Source organism: Rhea pennata, chromosome 8 (genome assembly GCF_028389875.1).
Source record: "Rhea pennata isolate bPtePen1 chromosome 8, bPtePen1.pri, whole genome shotgun sequence".
NCBI classification, from domain to species: Eukaryota; Metazoa; Chordata; class Aves; order Rheiformes; family Rheidae; genus Rhea; species Rhea pennata.
In genome coordinates, this window is record NC_084670.1 from 13,096,090 (window position 1) to 13,117,283 (window position 21,194).

The following is a 21,194-nucleotide window of genomic DNA, read 5'->3' on the forward strand; positions in this document are numbered from 1 at the left end:
CAATGCCACTGCTGGTGCAGAGGAGAGGGAGCTTGCACCTATCCCAAGAGTTCCTCCTGCATAGCCTGTCATCACCAGCAAAGCAGCTCCCTAACAGTAGATGAAAACAGGAAAAGCCTGGACCCACAACCTGCTTTTCAGGGGAGCAGGCATTGACATAACTCACGAGCACATGCTAGGAGCTGCTGGGAATCTCGCCAGAGGGTGAATCCACCTCAGAAGAGGCAACAAAGGACCCTCTCCACACTCCTGCCTCCAGGCTCACCTGTATCGGCAGCTCCAGTACCATGTTGATAATTCCCTCCCCGCTAGATGCAAAGTGGAAACCCTCTGATAGACGGACTCTGGCAACAAAGAGAAGCAGTCAGAGTTGGAGGACTTCTCCACCAGTACTGCAAACCTTAAATACACAAATAAGTGTACCTTTCACCACAAAAATGCCACCATTCCCAAGACAGGGAGGTACACACACGGAATCGGGAGACATAGGACAGCCTGTGTGAACATCAGCACACCCCATGCTCAAGAACACCTCCTGCCTTTTTGTTTTTCTTCCAGGACTCTTCTTGTCCTCAACTGCAGCAGCAGAACACTACTGCAGGGTAAAGCACCGGCCAAAATAGCTTTAGAAAGTGTGTACAGGATCTCTGCACTCCTCTACAAGCCTTCAATAGGTTTCCATAGTAAGGCTTTGGATTTACCCCGCTTTCTCTGCACCCTCAGGACTGGCTGGAGAAAGTAACCCTGCTCAGGTATACAACTTACTCTGTGAGCGTGGAGAGGAGCTGGGCTACAGCTGTGATGGGCACAGTCGGTGCCAGCCCCGACTGGACGCTCCAGATCCAGCGCTGGTGATAGAAGTAGCGGGACAGTGAGGCCAAGGTGGAAGAGGCAGTACGATTGGCTACCATAGTGAGTGGGCCTGACACAGGGGGATGCTCCAGGTTGAGAATGAAGGGAGCACGATAATCAGAAGGCAGCTTCTCATACCTAGGAGGTAAAGTACTATGGCTTAGTGAGGTGGAAAGGATATGCCCTGCTCAGGACTGGAGCTGTCTGGATTCACAGCCTGCTTGCTGGGCCTGGAACAGAGCCCTCCAGCAGCAGAACATGGCAAGCCCAGCACAGGATCAGTTCCCCCTTTAGAAACTAGTGACTTAAGTTTTGTTATGCATCATAGTTATCAAGAGCAACAAACTTTGGCTGCAAGTCACAGCCCTCCCAGGGTATGGCCACCATTGCTAGCATGCAACACAAACCCACTCCAACAAGCACAGGCCTCCCAGCATTCCCATCCTGTAACCGACACCATCATCCACAAACCCCTCCTCCCTCCCAGTCCTAGGGCAAAAAGGAATAGGTTTGTTTTGCAGAAGGCTGTGCTGACCATCCTGCTCTGTGTTACTACCTGATGAGTAGCTTTTCCAAGGGCTTGTGCAGCACTACAAGGCAGGGCCTATCTGAGAAAGCTGACTGAGCTCCAGCCACAGGTGGAGATTTGGAGGGAGAACTACTGCCAAACATTTTCCTCTTTGCTTTTGGAGTTGCCTCTTTGCTCTGGACCCTGTGGGGAAAGCGGAGCTGCAAGATTCGGTCCCGTAACTCTTCCACTATCTGTCATGGCAGAAGCAAAAGATAAGTATGACCACCTTTGTCTTGAGACATGAGCTACTCAAAATAAGCTTCCAGGACTAGTGTGTGACAAAAAGGACTAGTACACACCTCAGATATACAGCTGACCAAAAGTTAAAGGTTATTTTACTTCTGAGCCGCTAGCAAAACCAAGATCAAAATGCCACAAAACTCTCATGTCCACATTTTAACAAGAAAACATTTTAAAAAGACAAAGAAAGATCAAAAAAGCCAAAGATGAATTAAATGCTGCAGAAAGTGCCTTCCATAGCTAACAAAAAACAAATCTGCTACACTACAGCTCCTCCAAAGGAGCAGTCTAAAGTACCCATCCTCATTCCTCCCCTCCTCCAGCTTCTCAATAGCTTACAGTAAATATGAACTAGTACATGCAAGACAGAACCAGACTGTTTCCACAGCTGATGTGTTCCCACACTATCTTGTTCGTGTCAAACCTCTACAGTAAGAGACTTCAAGACCAAGATGCTTTCAAAACAACTTCCTAATTACTCTTTTTAGCTTTTAACAATCCCGAATATCCTTCTACCCTCACCAAGATCTGATCTCCACAGTGCCCCCCCCTTTATTTTTTTTTTTTAATTTCCAGGGTTCATTTCGCTTTCATGACCTTTGCTCAACACCTTTTAATTCTATTATTGCTGTAGGCAAACAGGAAGACAGCAGCTTTCTATCTCCCTCCTCAATACCAGTTATTTCAGTAACTTTCCCCATCATCATCATCATCCCTTTTCCAAGGAAAGGGCTATCTCCAAACCCAAACAGTAAACACAGGTCTTTTCTGTACTGCCACCTCCATGGTTTCATACCGATAATACTAAATCACTGATTTCCTAAATCCAATTGCACTATTTTACAATTATCAGCACTGGATTCCCCACAAAACCCATGGGTTTTCTCTACTCTTACAACCTAAATAACTTTTGCCAGTGGCAGATTTTCCCAGTTCACTATCTTCTGCTTTTCCAGATGAGTTTCTTATCCTTTAACTAGTAAAAAGACTGTGAAAACCACACCTTCTGCTGTAATGAGAATAAAGCATTCCCTCAATTCTCTTACCTTGCTTGCAAGACAATTTCTATTTATGACACCCGTTCCTACTCAAATTTTATAGTTGCCTTCTACATAGAAGAGACTTGTAAAAGGCCTTCTAAGTCAGATTGTACCAGGTGCTATCTTTCCCTTAAATATTTGGGAATCTTAACCACTAAACGTAAAAAAAAACCCCAAAACTCTCTCTTATAGAAAGCAGGCTGAGTCCCACTGCCATCCTCCACCCTGGGTAGCTACTCAGTCCTCTAGCAGCAAAAAAATAGATTGTGTACGATACAATTCATGATCTACAACTCCTGGAGTGATGATCCAGAGCTTATCCAGAGCTGCAGGGTGCCTGTGTTGCATGTTTCCCATAAAGGCAGGTGTTAACTTGCACCTGCCAGAGGGAACTCCTTTGCAAAACCTGTCACTTGCTGTGCCCAGACTACACGCTGGCTCAGGAACCAGGGCCAACACCTGGATCCCCTAAAGACATGAAAGGGCAGATCCTCCAGACTGCCAAAGCACACAAGCTTATCTGGAGTCATTCTCTCAAAAGAGATGGTCCTCCCTACATTTGTCAGCTTTTCTCCAGACCAATAGAATGATAAAGCTGAGCAAGAGAAACTGAAAATTTCTTTTGTGAAGGCAAAAGACCAAGGTTTAATCACAAACTTCCTGTTTATAGCAAAATATTCATCAATATTAATAACATGACATCTTCTTCACACTTACCCTTTTACCTAAGGGCACTTAGACTTGCCTCAACCATTAGAGCTGGAGAAACAGTCAATATAGTAATCTCACCTCCTGAATCTGACTGGGGCAGCCCATTTCTTTTGATGCAGATGGGATTTCAAAAGCCTATCCAGCAGACATGCTCTTTAAACATTTCCCAGGTATCATGAGATACTGCTCATGCAGGGCACTGTTTGCATTTTAACTCTAACTCCTCCTTGTCCTAATGATACAATACACTAACGCCGTTCACCACCTACTGAAACAGACAGTTTGGGGAACATGTAGTATCCACTGTAAGAGGCTTTTACAGACAAGTCAGACAAATACCTGCTCTTCCTGACTGGCAATACTGACTGTGCTGTGGTCGCAAGGATAGACTAGATAACCTTAAGAGTCATTTCAAGCCCCACAGTTCTATTAAGCAGTGGCAAAGACATTCATTTGATTAGCTATTCTACTGATCTTCAGGTCTCTGGGTATGGATTTTTCAAAGACTTAACACAGAAAGTTTTGTCCAAACTGCCTCTTCCTGTTACAAAAAAAATCCCACCCCAATATAGTAGTTAGTTTTTAAATGACATCTGGCCACAGTATTGCCTGTAGACTTACCCACCACTTCCATTTCTTGAGCTACTAGCTCTGCTCCCACTCAAAAGTTCTACATCCCCTCCCACCTCAGGAAGTGGTCAGCAAGCTCTCACCTTGTTCCTGGCCTGTGCAGGTGTGCCAATGGGGAAGCCCAGCCGGAGAACCATGCAGGGAGCTTTGGAGATGATCCGCACCACATAAAATGACGAAGGAGTAGGATCCTCAGAGCTAGGGATGAGGGATTAAGCATGGAATGAACTACAGAGACAGGGCTGAAACAGAACAGATCTTGCTGCTCTACAGTGTCACACGAAGCAGAATCCTGCTCCTTAGAGCTCAACAGCCAGCGTAATTTCACAACAACATAAGAAACAACCAGCTAGCTTCTCTTTCTCTCTGGGATGTGCCTGGTACACATTAGCAGCAATTCAGTATACACAAGGTTCCATATCTGCTTGTCCTGCTCTTGTTATCTCTGCTAGACATCTGCTTTTGACCCATCTCAGCATACTGGGCTAACTGGACAGTTGGCCTAGCCATATGCCCAATTCCCCACACAAGACTACCTCAGAGCCACTCACCTGTGTATCAGCTTGACATAGGAATAGCCTTCCACTAGCACGAAGCTGCTCCAGTCCCGCAGCAAGGAGGTGAGCGCTGAGTGAGAGATACGGCACTGGATGGTGCTGTAGCGGCCATTGTTGCCCGGCGTGTGTAGGTGCTTGGGGACAGGCCTGCAGAGTGTGGCAGCAAGTTATTAAACCCCATCTCCCGAAGCTTACAGGGACTTTGCCACATCTTCTGTCCTGTACATCAGCCTTCTGCTTCCTCCACAGTAGCTCCTATCTAAGCATCTCCTCTGCCTATCAGTGAGGGTCACACTACTTGCAAGCACAGGGATCTTGCTCTCCAGTTTGCAGAGAGTTGCTTTGTATGGTTTTCATCTCCCTCCATACAATATACAGCTACTATTCACATAGCTCTGCAGCTAGGACCAGCTTCTAGAAAAGTAGTGCTTTGGAAAAGACATTTTCCAGCAGCAAACAAAAACCTATGAGATAACACCAACAGGAAGGTTCATATTCTCTGCAGTCAGGGAATCCAACCCCAAAAGAGACTTGAAAAATAAGAGACTTGACACAGGTAGTGTTAGCCTGCCTCTTGACACTGAGGATTTCCCAATCCACCATCTCTCTCAGATAAATGAGTCTTCACCATCCATCAGGTCCAGCTACAGAGCCCTTCCCTTGGCCATAGGCACCCGCAATACTTAAACTAAACTTCTGCAACCCTGACCCTGGACTGAATTGGGATACAGTTTCCACAGTGTTTGGATGGACAAACTGATACCTTGATTTCCCAAGAGTGGCCTGCATTGTACATGGAAGCTCAACCCTACTAGTTACATACGTGTCATGCTCCAAAAGGAGAACAATGCGATGCATGTGCAGCCACCTCTGCCAGAAGTTAGCATCCATGGAAAGAATAGGCTTCCAGTAGGAGGCAAATTGGGAATGGCTTGAGTCAGACCCACTGTGCTGCAGCGACAGCACCTGAAAAAGTGAGAGGGTAGACAGGAAGGCAATACTCAGGAAGAAATCAGTCCCATATAGAAAAAGCAGGAGTTTCTCTAGGGGTGAATTGTGCAGGCCTAGAAAGCTAGCTGCATTCCTTTCAGCAAAAAAAAATGAATTTGTTCACACTGAAACAGCCAGCACAATAACCAAAATAAACTAGGTTCCTAAAATGTCAAGTTAATCAGAAAATTAACTACTTACCATCAAAGAAATTATGGAAAAGATGACCTAAACAATGGTGTACTTCGTGACTGAGAGGAAGATACATGGCTTGCGTTAGCTGAGCAATTAAACACTGAGATAATGCATCTGAGAGTGCATACATAAATAGCATACCACTGGCATTGAGCAACTCTAATGTGCTTACATGGTAACACTACAGTTCCACCAACTATAGTACTGAATGCAGAAATATATGCAAAATAATAACTACATGCAGAAATAAATGGGTGATTAGCCATAAGATGGGATACTCCAGATATACTGTGGATATATATCCATACATAGTGTTACATTTACTATGTAAACTTAAAGGAGTAAAGGACTCAAAGGATAAAATTTAAGGGATAGTTCCAGGGAAATGCTTTCTGTCCCTCATCACCCTCCCCTATGATATCTGTTAAGTCATTTTCTTCTGCTGATGTCAAGGATGCTGCCATCAGGGAACAGACAACATACTAGCACTTCTGCTCACTGAGTTTCAAGGAGTCCAAATTTTGCAGTGGAAAATGTTAGTTCATATTTTGTTTTGTTTCAGCTATGCCAACAGTAAATCTCTCCCTTATACTTTTCACATGAGTGCTCAGATGCTATTAAAGAATATTCATTTAGCAGCTCCTATCTCCACTTGATGTTGCTGAGATACACAACCAATGCACAAGGCTGCCAGCAGCAACACCTCACAGGTGATGTATCCACTGAAAAAGCATGGCAGAAAAAAGCATGTCAGCCTCCCCAGTGTCACCTATCACACAACACGAGAAGGCTTCATGGTGTGCTTAGGAGACTGCTGTGGGGCTTAGAGCAGGAGCTGCAGCAAACAATACTGCTAGGGTGGTATCTCACAGGGAATACAACATTGGACAGTATATTCACAGAAACCACACTGCACCTGAACTTTGTTACTGAGCAGTATAGGGAGCAAGAGATGAAGACTACAAGTTACAGAACACTTTGATTGGCTGCTGGGACTCAGCATGCTCCAGCACAGTACGGAACGGGCAGGAGGAACACCCCATCACAGATGACAGGAGACAGTGATAGGACATACCGGAGTGGTGGAGCCTGGCGGGATGTAGAAGAGAGGCACGCCATTCTTGGTGCTTTCAGGAATGGTGAAGTGTTCTGGGACAGTGTCAAAAGACTGCAGGTGAACCAGCATCTGATCTGTCTGGTTGATGCTGAAAAACAAGAGGCAGTTAGCCACAACAGCCTGCACCTTTCTCCTCACTGTCCCACCCAGCCCAATGCCTACACACACAGCATGCTCCCCATGCACGGGGAGCCCCTCCATACCAACACAGCTTTCTAGGACAAAGCCAAAATTCAATGCCTGACTGCAAAGAGCATGTTAAAGGGAGTTCAAGTGTAACAACCTAACATGCTAGCTGGATGATCAGAGTCGGGAAAGGAGTGCCAGGAAAGGGATCTGCAGAGTAACAAAGAATAATGATAACCTTAACCAGAAAAGCTGGTTAAGTCAGCCCAGAAACCCCAGGAGACATGAGACAGGCAACAACTGTCCCTCTTAATGCAACTGGGCAGCCCAGCTACTGCCAATGAGCCTCTTGCACTGCCAGCCTTCACAGAAAGGCAGCGCTGCAAGAACAGAACACCTATACGAGAAGGCAGGTTGAGAATTAAGAGTTTGCATCACAGGCTCAGGACTCAGGCCTTATTCATGTGGCAATTTACAGACTAGAACACAGGCCACTTCAAGTCTTTTCCTTGGCTAAAACGCAGGCCTGTCTATCTCTTCCTCACAGTACATTCCTTTGGGACCTTGGGTTGAGATGGCCAACTGCACAGCTCATACCCCAATATGCCAAGAAAGGGATTTCTTTGTTCCCTCGGACTATGGGAACTGCTGGGATGGTCTGGCTCACCTTTGCAAAGTGTTCCAGAAGCGCCGGATGACTGTAGTACGGTAGAGACTGGTGATGGGCTTCCTCATGGTGCAACTGATGTCATGCAAGATGTCATAGCTGCCCTCCATCGTCACTTCCACCCATGTGCTGCGTTTCAGAGGGTCCAAGGGCCAGGGTGTCACAGCTAAGTATTCTATCCGCATGTTATGCTTCCAAAGCAGCACTAGTTTTACCTCCAGCTGAGACCCGCCTGCATCCAAGCAGAGGAATAAGATCAAGTGCCTGTTTTGCATACATCTGAGCTTCTTCTCTGACCAGAGACTCCTGAGTCTCAGCAGTGAGACTAGTTGATCATTTTAAGGAGAACAAAGAAATGCAACAGCTGTCTGCTCTAGCTGAAGTCATTCTCCCTCCTCTCCAACAGAGGGAGGCTTTGCTTGCACAGTAGCATTTGGGGAACATCTTTTAAAAGTACATGCAGTATCTGTACTGCAGAAGACAACTGAAACTTGGAGATGCTGACATTTGCAATGCACTCAGTTCTTCACAGCCTCAGTCTTGCTTTCAAAAAACCTTTGTTGCTTTGCACAAACGAGCAGGGCCTTTAAGCTATAAAGCTTTCTTGTGCCTACTCTGCACTGCTATCTATCCCATTGCAGAAACATGGATATTTGGATGTGATGGGCCCAGATCACAAAGAAACTGGAAGACACAGACTAATACTTGAATTAAACTCCATGTTCTCCCTGTCAGGAGAGCACTTGATGCAATCTTGAACTTGAAGCATGAAAGCTTCTTACCATGCTTTATCATCTTCTCCTCTGGTGCTCCTGAAGTTAAGAATTTATCCATTCTTCAAAACGTACACCTTTATCTCTTTCTTTAAACTTGCCATTTTGCTTCTAGCAAGGCTAATGGAAACATCTGACTGCAAATCTCACTGAGCCGGAAGAGCAGAAAACTGTCACAGTTCTGCTGACTGAGCCTGTATATTTGTACCAAAACAACCCAGTGAAACACATGACTTTCTATAAGAGTGCCACGCTGCTATTTCAACTGCTCAATCATCTATTTTGATGTCTAGCCTGCTCTATAGTTTGCCAGACTTGCAGCATTTGTGAGATGAGTGATTGGATGTGCTGGAACGGTCCAAACAGGTCATCAGCCTGGGTCCTATGTTTCCTGCAGAGTTGCATTTCCTGCTGTCACAGGCCCATTATGCCATCCCCTTCATAGGCTGATTACACTCTATTTTAGGGCAAATTTGCTTTTTGCTTCCACAGTTCTACTGTGAGGCTGCCTCAGAGTGTCCCTCCCCCATCAACGTTTAGGAGAAAATGTCCAGAGTACATGCCCAATTAATGCTTATTTGTTCTCTTCCTGAAATTGCTTTTACTCTAATAAACTTCATTTCCACAGAACTGACAAAGAGCGGACACCAGGGGGAGAAATTCTCTTCAAATTCAGCTTTCACTGTGCAGGTTAAACCACGCCACAGTCATCCGTCCAGGACAGGCTATCTATTCCCCTCATCAGCCTCAGTCCTTTCTGTACCCCAGGAATTCACATTCCCTGAACAATGGTCAAAGGTATACACTATAATTTCACTAAGGTCTTACTAGGGGCTTATTTAAGGCCACTAATACTTTCCACAATGGGTTCTCTGCACTACTATAAATGCATTTGCCAGGGTTGTGCCATCTGTTGTTTCCAAATGAAGACTGTCTTAGTTCAGAGGGACTATAAAAGAACTTGTAGCTTCATTGTCTTTGCATTTCAGATCGTCAAACTGCATCTCATTTCTATCGTTCTAGTGCTCATCCATTGCTTTCTGCACAGTATTTTGGTTCCCATAACAAAGCCTCCCTACTTCATCAACAACAAACATGATAAGTAAATTCCTACATTTTTTTTGCCCAGATCATTAATGAAAATATTTCCTACTCCCACCTGCGTTTCCATTAGTCATCCTGGCTTTGCTCCTGCCATCCAACACAAGCAAAACACAAAACATAGGCAAAACATTTGCTTAGTTTGAGGCCATACCTAGATTCATCTTTAGCCTGTTCTTACAGAAAAGTATTTCTGGTTCCTGACTTTATAGCTAATAAAAGCTTTTGCTGCTTTGATTTGTGTCATGAGGTCCAGCTCTGATTTTTAGAAATCTCACTTTATCTTACCAAGTCATAACCTTCAGGGCAGCCATTCTCAATGGCGAGTTGTGCCCAACCACTTTAGGTAGTGGACTTATTCATGAAGGAGGATAAGGTCCAAAAAAACGTCCTAAGGGCTCTCTTCATCTCCTCAGCACACAGCAGTAAAAAATGGTCAGGGAGATTTTTTTTGTTGTTGTTCATTTTGTTACAGACAACAATCCTCTGACAGCATCCCAGGAAGAAACTCCATCACATCCAACAGATTCTCAGACAGAGCTTCTCTCTCTTCCCAATAACTCCCAATTTCCACCCTTTCATAAGAACTTTGCATTCCCAATTATAGTAGGCTTTTAGACAGCTAAATATCTGAAATCAAATAGTAAGGGGGAAGTAGAGCAGTAATAAACACCACACACAACCTCGGGGCACCTCTGAGCACAAAGCTAGCTATTTATTCTGTTCTGCCCTTGGCAAAGTGAAGCAGAACAGTGACTGTCAAAGTCCACAACAGCACTCTCCCCACTTAATTCACAGCCACTTAGCTCCTTAAGTTTTGGCAAAGCTTCTGGCTAATTAGCTGTTCTCTGTTACACACTTCTCTACAGAGAGGCCCAGAGAGCCCTGAGTAGCCAAGTGTGCTTTTCTTTGCAGAGACAGTGCTGGATGTCTAAATGTCCTGGTGTTTTATAAATTCTACTTTAAGATATCAGTTCAACCAATTTTTCTGATCACAGTCAGCACTTCCTCAGGGCCATTTAGTCTTTCCAAAGTGTAAGTCACATTATCAGCTACTATTCTGAAGGCTGGCATAGAAATACAAATGCTATTTTTGATAGCTCAGATGCTTCATTTTTAAATTCCTTCCAAAAAAACCTATGAAAATACAAAGAAACTATTTCTGGCTCAAGGAGTCTCTGAGCTGCCAACAGCTGAACAGTGCTCAAGGGGAGGAAAAAAGGAAAGAAGAAAATATGTATTGAGGGTAAACACGTATGTTTACCTGTTCTTACTCCTCCCCACGCATCTGCCATTAGTTACTTGGCACAGATGGTAACAGTAAAGAATTACTGTTCTCTGTTCTTGTAAGATCAGAACCCCAACTGTGTTCTATGAGTAAAAGAAGGCAGTAGAACATTTGGGGAAAAGCACACTAGCAGGCCAAATATACAGCAATATTTCACATGCATCCTTCCAGGATCCAGGAATTTGCTACTTGAGGACATCCTGAGCCAGATGTCGTAGCTATATCTTTGGGCAAAAAGGCATTTAACGAACCTTTCCTCCCACTGTCACCAATTTATCTATTGCTTTTGGAATGATACACACTTGTGCTTTCCTCCAGCTTTTCTGCATGGAACTTCACAATCATCAAAAGCAGTTCAACACTGTTGCCAGATTACAGAAAGGCTCTTTCTCCACTGCCCTCCAAGTTGTAAGTGAACCGGTCCATAGAAGGATAAAAGGCATAATGAACACAGCTTGTACAGGAGCTGACTTGTTAGAATAGACATTGCTAGACAAGGAGGGTGCCATGGACCTAATTTGCCTGAATTTAAGCAAAGTATTTCATGTTGCACTTACAGAAGATCTGTGAAAGCGGTCTGCAGGCATTACTAGAAGAGCTGTCTCAATGGGAAATCTTAGCAGATTCTTACTTTTAATATAATTATCCCGAAACAAAAAATTCATAGTATTCCTGGAAGATCAGCTTCAGAAACTATCCCACTCAACATGATCATCAGCAACCTTTGGACAAACACTAGATTAAGATCCATTCAGTGTTTGTAAAGAGCATCAAGTCAGGAGGAATTGCAGTCATAGTGAGTCAACTGCATACACTGGAGCAGTAGATTGAGACTAATTTAAGAGTACTCTTGTGTGAAAAATGCACATTTAGAGATTAACTAAAACAAACAAGCAAAAGCAAAAAAAGAAAAAATCCAACAAAAAACAAGGACTCATCAGCTGGAAGAAAAGGTGCATGAAAGATGCAGGGATTTTTCAGTTAACAGTGTAATGCAGTCATAGAGAAAGCTCATGTGATTCTTGGTCTATCAGATATGGTATTTTACTTCAGAAGCAGGGAACTATTAGCATTACTGAACAAGGCACTGATAAGATGACATTTACAGCACTCTTATCAACTATTTTCAAGAAATATGAGCCCAAACCATGAAAAGTAAGTAACTAGGAAAAGAAAAAAAAAAGTGCTATTAAGATAAATGAAGAGAACAGAAAGTCTACCCTTATAAAAGAGGACAAAAACATTGGTTTGCTTAACCAAGCAAAAGGAAGGTTACAAGGAGAAAGGTTTTCTTCCTAAATATATTTGTACACTGCCAGAGAAGGAAGATACAAACTGAATTAAAAATAATAAAGTCAAACATGGTCTAATTTGGTCTGAATGAGTTCAGAATGCAAACTAGAGAAAGAACAATGATGTTATGAGACAATCTTCCAAGGAGAGCAGTGGTGCAAGATACTTAAGTAGTTCTAAGGTAGATCCCAGTAAATTCATAGAAAACATCATGGCATTCATAGAAAACATATGGCAAGTTTGAAATGACCCTGGAGTTGTAACAGACTTTGATTTTCTGTTATAAAATCTGTTCTATGTACTAATATTGCCAAAGGATAGTAAGAACCCTGGATTATCGCATGTTGCACAGATTTATACAATGTTTAATGAATCACATCCTCCAGGGTTTCTGATCGTCATTGCAGCAGTCAGTTATAATTTCTTCCTTTGCCTGCAACTCGTTACTGGTATTTGGATTTTCTAATCTTCCCTTCATTTAAAGCACTAGTCACAGGTGGAGATGGTAATTTCTACTGTAACCCACTCCTTGGGATATTCAAACCCCTTGGGGGCTCTGGCTAATGGCTGGTTCTCACACTCTGAGTGCCATAACAATCTCCATCAAGTTCTAGAGAACAGGACTAGTGGATGTTTTTATGTTCCTCTAGTATTGGTCAAGGTTCTGGGCATTTTCACCTAGCAACGTTCTTAATTCTCCCAATTTCTCCCCCTGCAATGTTGTAGTTCAGAGATTTTTTCTTTCGTACTAAAGGCCTCAACTTTATGTTAAAATTTTGGAGTGTGTTCTGGCATAGGAATAGAAAAAGGATGAAATAAGGAGAAATGAAGAGGAAAGCCCAGAAAAAGGCAAAAACTGAAGGTCTGTCCCTAGTTTCCCTGCAACTATGAGGACTCATTCCCAAGATGCAGAGGATCACACTTTGTCTGTCTGTCCCCAACCCATGCGTATATGGCCACAGAGGATCAGCCCAGCAAGCGCATAACTGTACGACTGTACCGGGCAGTCTTGTGCCAGGCAGCTGCTGATAGAAAACAACCTTAACCACAGTTTGTGGAAAACGGCTCCTTCCTCCATCAGCCAGCCACTCTGCGGAAACGGCAGAGCGCTCTGCTCTGCGCGGCTGGGAACAGTCCTATCCAAGCACCCAGCCCCCACTACAGTCCAGTCACCTTTTGTGATGTTGACCTCACGGATGCTGTAGCCCTCGCGCAGCCGCACTGAGACAATGCTCACGAGGTCAGCGTGCACCTCCTTCTCCGTGTGCTTCTTCCTTCTCATAGCCAGAGCGGGGTTGCTGCTTGCAGACACCAGGTGCTCATTGAACAGTCTGTGCTGCGACACTGCAAACCAACGACAGACGAGGTTCACGAGGGAGCATCTCCCCCACTTCTCATCCTACAGCTATGGCTCTCCCAAGGTGCTTTACAACGGCTGCCTAACCCCTACCGGCCTGAAGAACAGTACATCCTTCAGGCACTACTTATACCCCTTGTTGCTGATTCTGCAACACAGCAAACAGATCTGCTACCGTGGCCAAGGGGCCTGGGAGAAAAAACAGGGTGGAGTGCGAGACCCGGATTACTATGGGATGGCCTTTACAACAAGGCATGCAGAGTTTTACATTTAATCTAGACAGACAGAAACTGTACAGCTGTTGCAATAGTCACTGCAAGCTTTTGGGCTTTACTCCTTTCCCTGGAAAACCTGAAGTTCCCAAGTGCTTTTAAAAGGTGTCGGGATGTGGAAGCCTTTAGCCTAAACCATTAATATCTCATCTTTGAATGCTGCAACATTTCCAACTCCCAAGCCAATTCTCTTCAAACTTTTCACTGTATGTGGTTTCTGCTGCCAAGTTACAGAAAGCACAGATGGCATCAGAAATTCACCAAAGCATGAAAGAGTGCTTCCAGGTTTTACTTGTAACTAGTCTCCCTTGGCATACTCTCAGCCACTAACATGCACAAAATAAGAACAACCAAGAGAGGCATTCTGGCTGGTTCTCACGGGCCTAGTTTTTCTATCCAAATTGCTATTTGCAAGCTTGATCAGGACAAACTCTCCAAAATGTCCTTATCCATGAGGTAGCCAATGCAGAGAAAAGGCTGGAATACAAACTCTCACCCCTCTACAATCCCACACAGCAGCCCTAATTGCAGTTTGCTGAGTGAAGCCCAAAGAAAAGGGAGTGGTGCAGAATGCGACATTAGTTTTCCGCAAAATCCTGAACCCAGGAATCACGAGGGAAGTCACAGGTTAGGCTGCAGGGCCCAGTAGTGCTCATAGCCTTCAGGAGGCATGGAGCTGTGGGGTCCTGTATACTGACCACTCCTCAGGACTTCTCACACAGGCACAAGCACACAACACTGCGGCACTCTTGTCAAACCACACATGCTGCTGCCTTTTTCTTGTCTCCATAATACTCACAACGGCCCAGAGGGGACAAAGGGAAATATCAGCATAACCCAGCCTGTGGGGGTCACCCCAAAGAGAAGTGTGGCAAGACATCCATCTGCTGGAAGGAGGACATGCACACTCCTCACCGCAGTAGTATTCTGGATTCAGGGACTCCCCAGTACGCAGAAAAGAGTACAGCAGAAATGCCTTGTGATACACATTCAGATCGAGGCTTAGGGGATCCAGCTCAGGGCACGTGGAGAGGTAAGCACCAAAAGTGGCCATGGCGATGAATTTCATCAGTTCCACATTGGGAACGTGGCCAAAGCTGCAATCATACGAGTAGACACCGCCTACCTGGAAGACAGATAAAGAAGAGACCTGTGCAAACACTGCAATGCTGAGAACATGTGAGAAAACGGGTACAGTCAGAGACCTCTGACAGGGACAGAAGTCCCCTCTCTACCTCTGGAGGTGACCACTATTGAGAGCAACTTGTCTCCCTGCCTCTGGCAGGCAGTAACCCCTCCACTCCCCACATGTACAGACATACCTGTACAAAAGAGCAGGCCACAGTGCCACTGCGAAGCTGGTTGAGTAGAGTTTCACAGACAGCCACATCAGGGACACTGGTCACACCATCTGTAATTATTATTATACCTGCAAAGACAGCAACATCTTAGAGCATCTTTCACCTCAGCCAGCTGCCACTCTGCTGGTGTGCCCACTTGGGCTGTGCAGATGACATACAGGCACAAGCAGAAAGCAAAACTGGCTGGCTCGGACTGACACTAGCAGCACCCAAGGCATTCTGGAGCTGGTAAACTTGCTGACTCAGTGCAGCAAAGCACTTAGCCTGGGCACAGCTCTGCACACCCTGCCCTGCCCTGAGCAGCAGTTGCAGCTGTGCCTCCCTGCAAACTCCCCAGCACTGACACATGGCGCTTAGCACAGTGCTGTTCTCCTCCTCACTCCTACACAGAGCACAGAGGAAAAGTTGTTGTTGAGATTTCACCCTAACCGAAGGATCCATGCACCAGTTCCTATAAAACTCATCTAAGCCTACAACAAGAGGCTTCCACAAACAGCTGGGCTTTTCCAAACCCAGAGGATGAAGCCAACCTGCACTGGAGTTGGAAGGCAGCAACTGCAGCGCCAGGATACCCTGCCGGACCATGCTGACGAGGCCGACATCAGCAGTGACAACAGACACACTGGGCTTCCTGCCCGATGGCTCCTGTGCATCACCAGGGCTCTCTTGGCTCAGGGGCGACAAGTCCACCTGGCAAAGAAAAAACACATCAGCCACACTTTAGCCTAGCTCTAATTCTTAATTCTCCCAAACAACATTCAGTATAGAATCCCTATAGTCTTGCAGTCCTGGAGCACTTCAGCAAGCTCCACTTTTAGCCTTAATTTCAAGTCACCCTCAAAGATCCAGTCATCTGGACACCTAAAAACAGTAAGACAGAGCTGCCTTGGGGGTAGAGAAATGGGACAACACACTCAGAGCTTTACTGTAAGCTTATTTCTCACAGTGGGGAAATACAGGACACTTTGTGGTCACTCCAGACCATTTGCAGAGCTTCAGATAAAGCAGTTTCCAACTAAAGATATGCTGAATACCTCCTTTTCCCTTGTCATTTAGTAGAAGCTGCAGATACTCAGCATCTGCTCAGGTAAAACTCAGGAATGCTCAAGAGATTAAGACAACAATGTCTCACTGCAGCAGGGGGAGTAAGAAGCTTCCAAACAAAGGACAAAGTCTAGCGTCTATATATTTAACTCTGCGCAAACAGCATTAGCCATGCAATGCTGATATACGTAAACGCACGTAGGCTTTTCCTGTGTCTTCTATGAAAAATGTCCCCCAGGCAAAGCATGAAATTTGTATAATTACATATGTGAGGAACCTACTACGTTCATAGGCCCCTCATGTCCAGAAGGCTCTGGCAGTCTCACCTTGTAGTAAGCTATTGCTTCACTTTTACTTCTAATTCAGAGAATGGGTAGGAGACCTTCCCCTGCTAAGCTGGATGATCTGAATTGGCGGGCGGTGGGAGGGGGGGGAAGATTAGAACAAACTATACTTTGTTCTGTACAAACAGGAAAAGCCTATGGCTCTGAGCAAAAACCTGACTATGATCACTTTAATTTACTGGATGCCTTAAATTCAAGCATCTGTTGACAATGATACAGTTGATGCAACTTCAAAAGTAAAAAAAGTTTCAGTCCCTGCCTTCCCCTGGGGCCTCTCACATCCACCCTACAGCCTGTGGCAGGATTTGCCAGTCCCTCCAGCCTGGTAGTGCGTCTCTTTCCTCCATTTGCATAGAACCTGTTATAGGGTAATTGAACATATTACAACTACTGCAGCAAGCAGGAATACATATAACACTGCAAAAACACCAGCTGGACACACTGGAAAAAGTATTTCCTTCCTGAAAACCTCCTTCTGTTCCATGACTGACAGACAGTCTTAATATTCAGAGGTATTAATATTTTTCAGCTAGAAGACGAGATTTATATCACTTCAGATATGCAGCTGCCAGAATTCATTGCTAGCCTCTTGTTCGTGTGATTTTGAAATTCTTTTTTTCCTTGAGCCCAAATTCTACAAGCTAATACCACAGGGTAACTAAACAACCTCAACCAGACCAGCAATGCCTGTGACTACCATTCATTTATGTGAGCACTGCAGTATCACAATCAAATATTTTCATTTGTTTCCAAGATCAGGGGATGATCTTGATGAGAAATCCACAGACAGTCTGAATCCCAGAGCCTTGCTTTAATTTTCATCCAAAGTTGTATTTTATAGTGCTATCAATAACTTGCTGATATCTATATCCTTGACTAATTAAAACATCTACCACAAATTTTAAGGAGTATTTGAAACTTTGCAGGCTGTTTATTCAGCTTCATGGTCAGTTTTTATGGCAATAAGGAAGCATTTTCATTCAAGATTGTAACAAGGGCCAACAGCATATTCACAGCTATTTATAGATTAATGATACTAACTTAATCACCTCTCCCAGAGAAAGCAGTCCTAGAAGAAAAGAAAATCTATAACAAAGGAGTCAGGTTGCTTTACTGTATAATAATTTTGGACAAGGGAAATATTTGTGTCAGTCCTTCTCCTAAATGCTTACTGCTTCCACTTTGTCAGAGTTCATTTCTCATTACTAGATCCCACAAAGTTCTCTTACAAACTCCTTAGTTGTTCCTTCTCCACACCTGCATTACGGTTCCTTTGGTTTCCATTGCCAGTACACCACAGAGGGGCCTCAGAGCGCAGCTCTCCCGTGAGCCAAAAAACACCAACCACCTCTGCCCTCCTCACCTGTGGTTTGGGTTCATACTGCTGCTGGAGCATCTCTGCCACTTTGTTCTCAAAAGCACATAGCTGTGTGTACACCTGGTGCAGAAAGGCCTCTCGCTTCGTCTCATCCAGCTGACAGCCCTGGAATAGTACCTGGCCCGGGGACACACGTACCAACCATCAAGATAGGGTTTTAGAGTACCACCCCCATAACAGTGCATGGGAACACAGTTCTCACTGGGGCATTCAGGCATATCCCTGACAAAGTACAGGTAAAGCACAGGCCTCCTCCAGCTCCGGGCCAGTTGCCTGTGTGCAGCGACATTTTATGGCATCTGCAGCAGACACCTGCAACACTCTCTGGGAATTTCATTCATGTGTTAGAGCTTTCTACTTCTCTTGCCTTCTTCTAGCAGTGATCAGGAGAAAGCAAAAGTCCTTAACTCTGATCTGATGTTTCTAAGGAAGGCCTGTTTGTTTTAATCTAACTCACCTATAGACTGATCCAATTATCCTTCAGTAAGTGGCTGGAAAAAGGAACAGTTAGTTGAAATAAAGAAAATAAAAGATGTGACTGAATGTTACAGAAGAAGCTAAGTGATTTGACAGAGGGACGCTGTCAACACAGAAACTCCCCAAGCAGACAGGCAGCACGCGTGTGCACTGCGCAGGCTGTCTCTGCCCAGACCCACTGCAATGTGTGGACAAAGCATTTAACAGATGGCAGGGACGCTGCTCGTTATTGACATTCCCACAACCTGAGATGGGCACACAGAAACACAGGAAAAATAAACAGTTATAATAGACATAGGCTTTCTCATGAGAGTTACACGCATACGTGCCTTTTCATCTGAAAAGGGAACACACCATTTTTTTCAGTTATGTCCAGAGATGACAGTTACTGGGCTCACACAAGAAATGGGATTTTAGAACACATCTAAAGAATAACAAAGTACCAGTTTTGCAGTGCTCAATTCAGTGTAAATAGGGGAAACATTGAGGCATGGTGATGTCTGCAGGACAGATGGGCAAGATTACACACAAATTGTCATCGGCAAACGGAGAAATTCCTGCTACGCTTACTTTCATAGCACCTAAGAACCAACCAAGGTGATGGCCATGCTCTTCAAGCACTGTACAGACCATTAAAGCTTGTAGCCTGCACAGAAGGCTTGGGCAGAGGTGGACCAGGGAAGAGAGGGAGGGAACAGGTCTAGGTTAACTAGCCTAAAAATGAGTTTACTATCCATTTTCCATGCTATGAAACACACTATCAGAAATAGGAAAATGATGCAAAACTACTGCGAGGTGGAATGGAGCGATACAAGAAGGATAAACTTCAAAAATATCCCTACTGGCACCACAAACCAGAACCTACTCTCTCAAGTAACTGTGAGATTTCTAGGTCTGGACTGCTCTCTCCTGCAAGGAGAAACATATTCTTACTGGCACAAAAAGAGAGTAAGGTTTGTAGGAAGAGGTAATTATCTTTGAATAAATCACTGCTACACAGCTGGAGCAAGCAGACAAGCTTTTGGGCACACTATCTCTTCTTACATGTTCCAAGTTAATTAGAATAGGCCAGAGAAAATTTTTAAATAGAAATCTGAAAAAAATGTATTAGCCATAATATAAGGGAAATATTAATTACAACATAATAATAATTACAACCTAACTCTGAGAACATGCCTACGGGCAGCATTCAATGCTGGGCCCTGCTCCCCCATGAGAAACCTCTGCTTCCTGCCCAGAATGTTGCTCATATTGCACTAGGCTGCACATTTTAATGAAACAAGTCTACGACAATACATTTAACAGAGCCCAGCTAACACATGCCCCCTCTTCCCTTTGTGTTCACGGACAACCAGTACAGCAAGCTGCTCACTCACTGAAATGCGCTACGGAAGAGGCTGAATTTTACCTGATGGGACTGCAAGCCAATGATGGAGGAGTACGCCTGGATGGTCACAAAGATCTCTGGCTGGTAAATAATGTCTGAACCAGGGATACGAAAGGGTCTTAACAACCCCACCAAGCATCGGGAAAGAGCATGAAACACTTCATCAAAAATTATCTCTCCTGTTGAGTCATCCTAGAGAAACAGAGAGAGGAAATTTAGCCTTTTCATCTGCCAGGACTTCCAAGCACTTTGATGGTTGCCTCATCACACAGACATAAGAACAAACATCCTTCGGTAAGAGTAGATGGACTAAAATAACAGCTCTTGGTAAGCAAAGGCCACACATGGAACAGCCAGAAGAGACACAGAATCTGTCAGCTAGGACATGCCTCACTCCTGGGAAAGCACATCCTCTGCAAAAGCTAAAGCTGATGTAAAGAAGAGTAGGCCTTCTCAGCAGAGAAGAAACGAGTCCAGCCTTTCAACACAGAGCACCTCAAAGAGGCAATTTCTGCACTTACCACAATCCCAGTGGAAGGGCTCAGGTCAAGTTCAATCACAAACCGGTACTGGCGGGCAAGGAAGGTGACCCGCGTTGACGGCACTAGGAGATAGGGCCTAGGCTGGACAGGCTCATCTGGCTGCCACCCATTAGGCAAGATGCTGAGAACATCCAGTTCATTTTCTGACTTTAACTGTGTGAGAAGATTAATGGTAAGTGAGAGAACATCAAGCCAAGCAAACGCATCAAAGTAAGAATCAGAATAAAGAACAGGATTAAAGTCTTCTGCAGGGCCTGGCTGTTCACGAGGAGTGCAGCGCACCACATCACGATGTGGCAGCAGCCGCCAGCCCAGGGCACCAACTCACCAGCTCTGGCTCAGGCACAGCCCAGATGACCTGATGGAGTCGGCTGAGGACCCAGGCAAGGCGCACGTTGCGGGAGATGCGATAGTCTTTCTTCATCAGGAGGAAGACGTGCCCCGCTTCCTCCACCTGCAGCGTGCAGGGGCACAGCAAGCCCCCAAGTCACTCCAGAGGCCAGCCAGCCCCCCAGGAGGGGGACGGGGTTGGCCTGCTCCCCAGCACCCCCCGGCAGGCCTTTGCCAGCCTCCCTCGCCCGCCCCACGGCGGGCCTCGGCCCCTCGCCCGCCCCACACCTGCCCCAGCCCCACGCTCCCTCGCGGACCGGACCGGACCGGACCAGGCCCCCCCACCGCTCCTGCCTGGCCCTGCCCCCAGCACCCCTGCTCCCCGCCCCCATTCTTCTCGCCCCCCACCTCAGCTCTGACCCCCAAAGCCTCGGTCACCCCCTCCCCCCGCGTCGCCCCCGGCCCCCCCCCCACCTCCGGGTCGCCGCGCTCGGCGGCCGCCATGTCCCGCCCGGCCGCCGCGGCCCCGCCCCGCGCCCTCCGGCCCCCGC

The 21,194-nt window shown here is 45.5% G+C and overlaps 1 protein-coding gene across 8 annotated transcripts in view; it reads right to left on the reverse strand.

Annotated features, from left to right (window-relative positions):
* The window catches only part of SZT2 (SZT2 subunit of KICSTOR complex), a 65,176-nt gene extending 44,012 nt beyond the window's left edge, over nt 1–21,164 (reverse strand). For all 8 annotated transcript variants that reach the window (XR_009959182.1, XM_062582118.1, XM_062582124.1 and 5 more), the window contains exons 1-17: nt 21,118–21,164; nt 20,642–20,767; nt 20,293–20,466; nt 19,793–19,963; nt 17,893–18,024; nt 15,672–15,831; nt 15,103–15,209; nt 14,696–14,906; nt 13,325–13,495; nt 7,697–7,928; nt 6,862–6,991; nt 5,425–5,567; nt 4,596–4,748; nt 4,128–4,242; nt 1,409–1,614; nt 766–990; nt 266–344 (exon numbers count right to left, since the gene is read on the reverse strand). Coding sequence is in view for 7 of the 8 variants with exons in the window: in XM_062582118.1 (XP_062438102.1) it covers nt 266–344; nt 766–990; nt 1,409–1,614; nt 4,128–4,242; nt 4,596–4,748; nt 5,425–5,567; nt 6,862–6,991; nt 7,697–7,928; nt 13,325–13,495; nt 14,696–14,906; nt 15,103–15,209; nt 15,672–15,831; nt 17,893–18,024; nt 19,793–19,963; nt 20,293–20,466; nt 20,642–20,767; nt 21,118–21,147 (2,565 nt within the window). In the remaining variant the exon portion in view is untranslated. The remainder of the gene's footprint in view (nt 1–265; nt 345–765; nt 991–1,408; nt 1,615–4,127; nt 4,243–4,595; nt 4,749–5,424; nt 5,568–6,861; nt 6,992–7,696; nt 7,929–13,324; nt 13,496–14,695; nt 14,907–15,102; nt 15,210–15,671; nt 15,832–17,892; nt 18,025–19,792; nt 19,964–20,292; nt 20,467–20,641; nt 20,768–21,117) is intronic.
* Between the last annotated feature and the right edge of the window lie 30 nt (nt 21,165–21,194).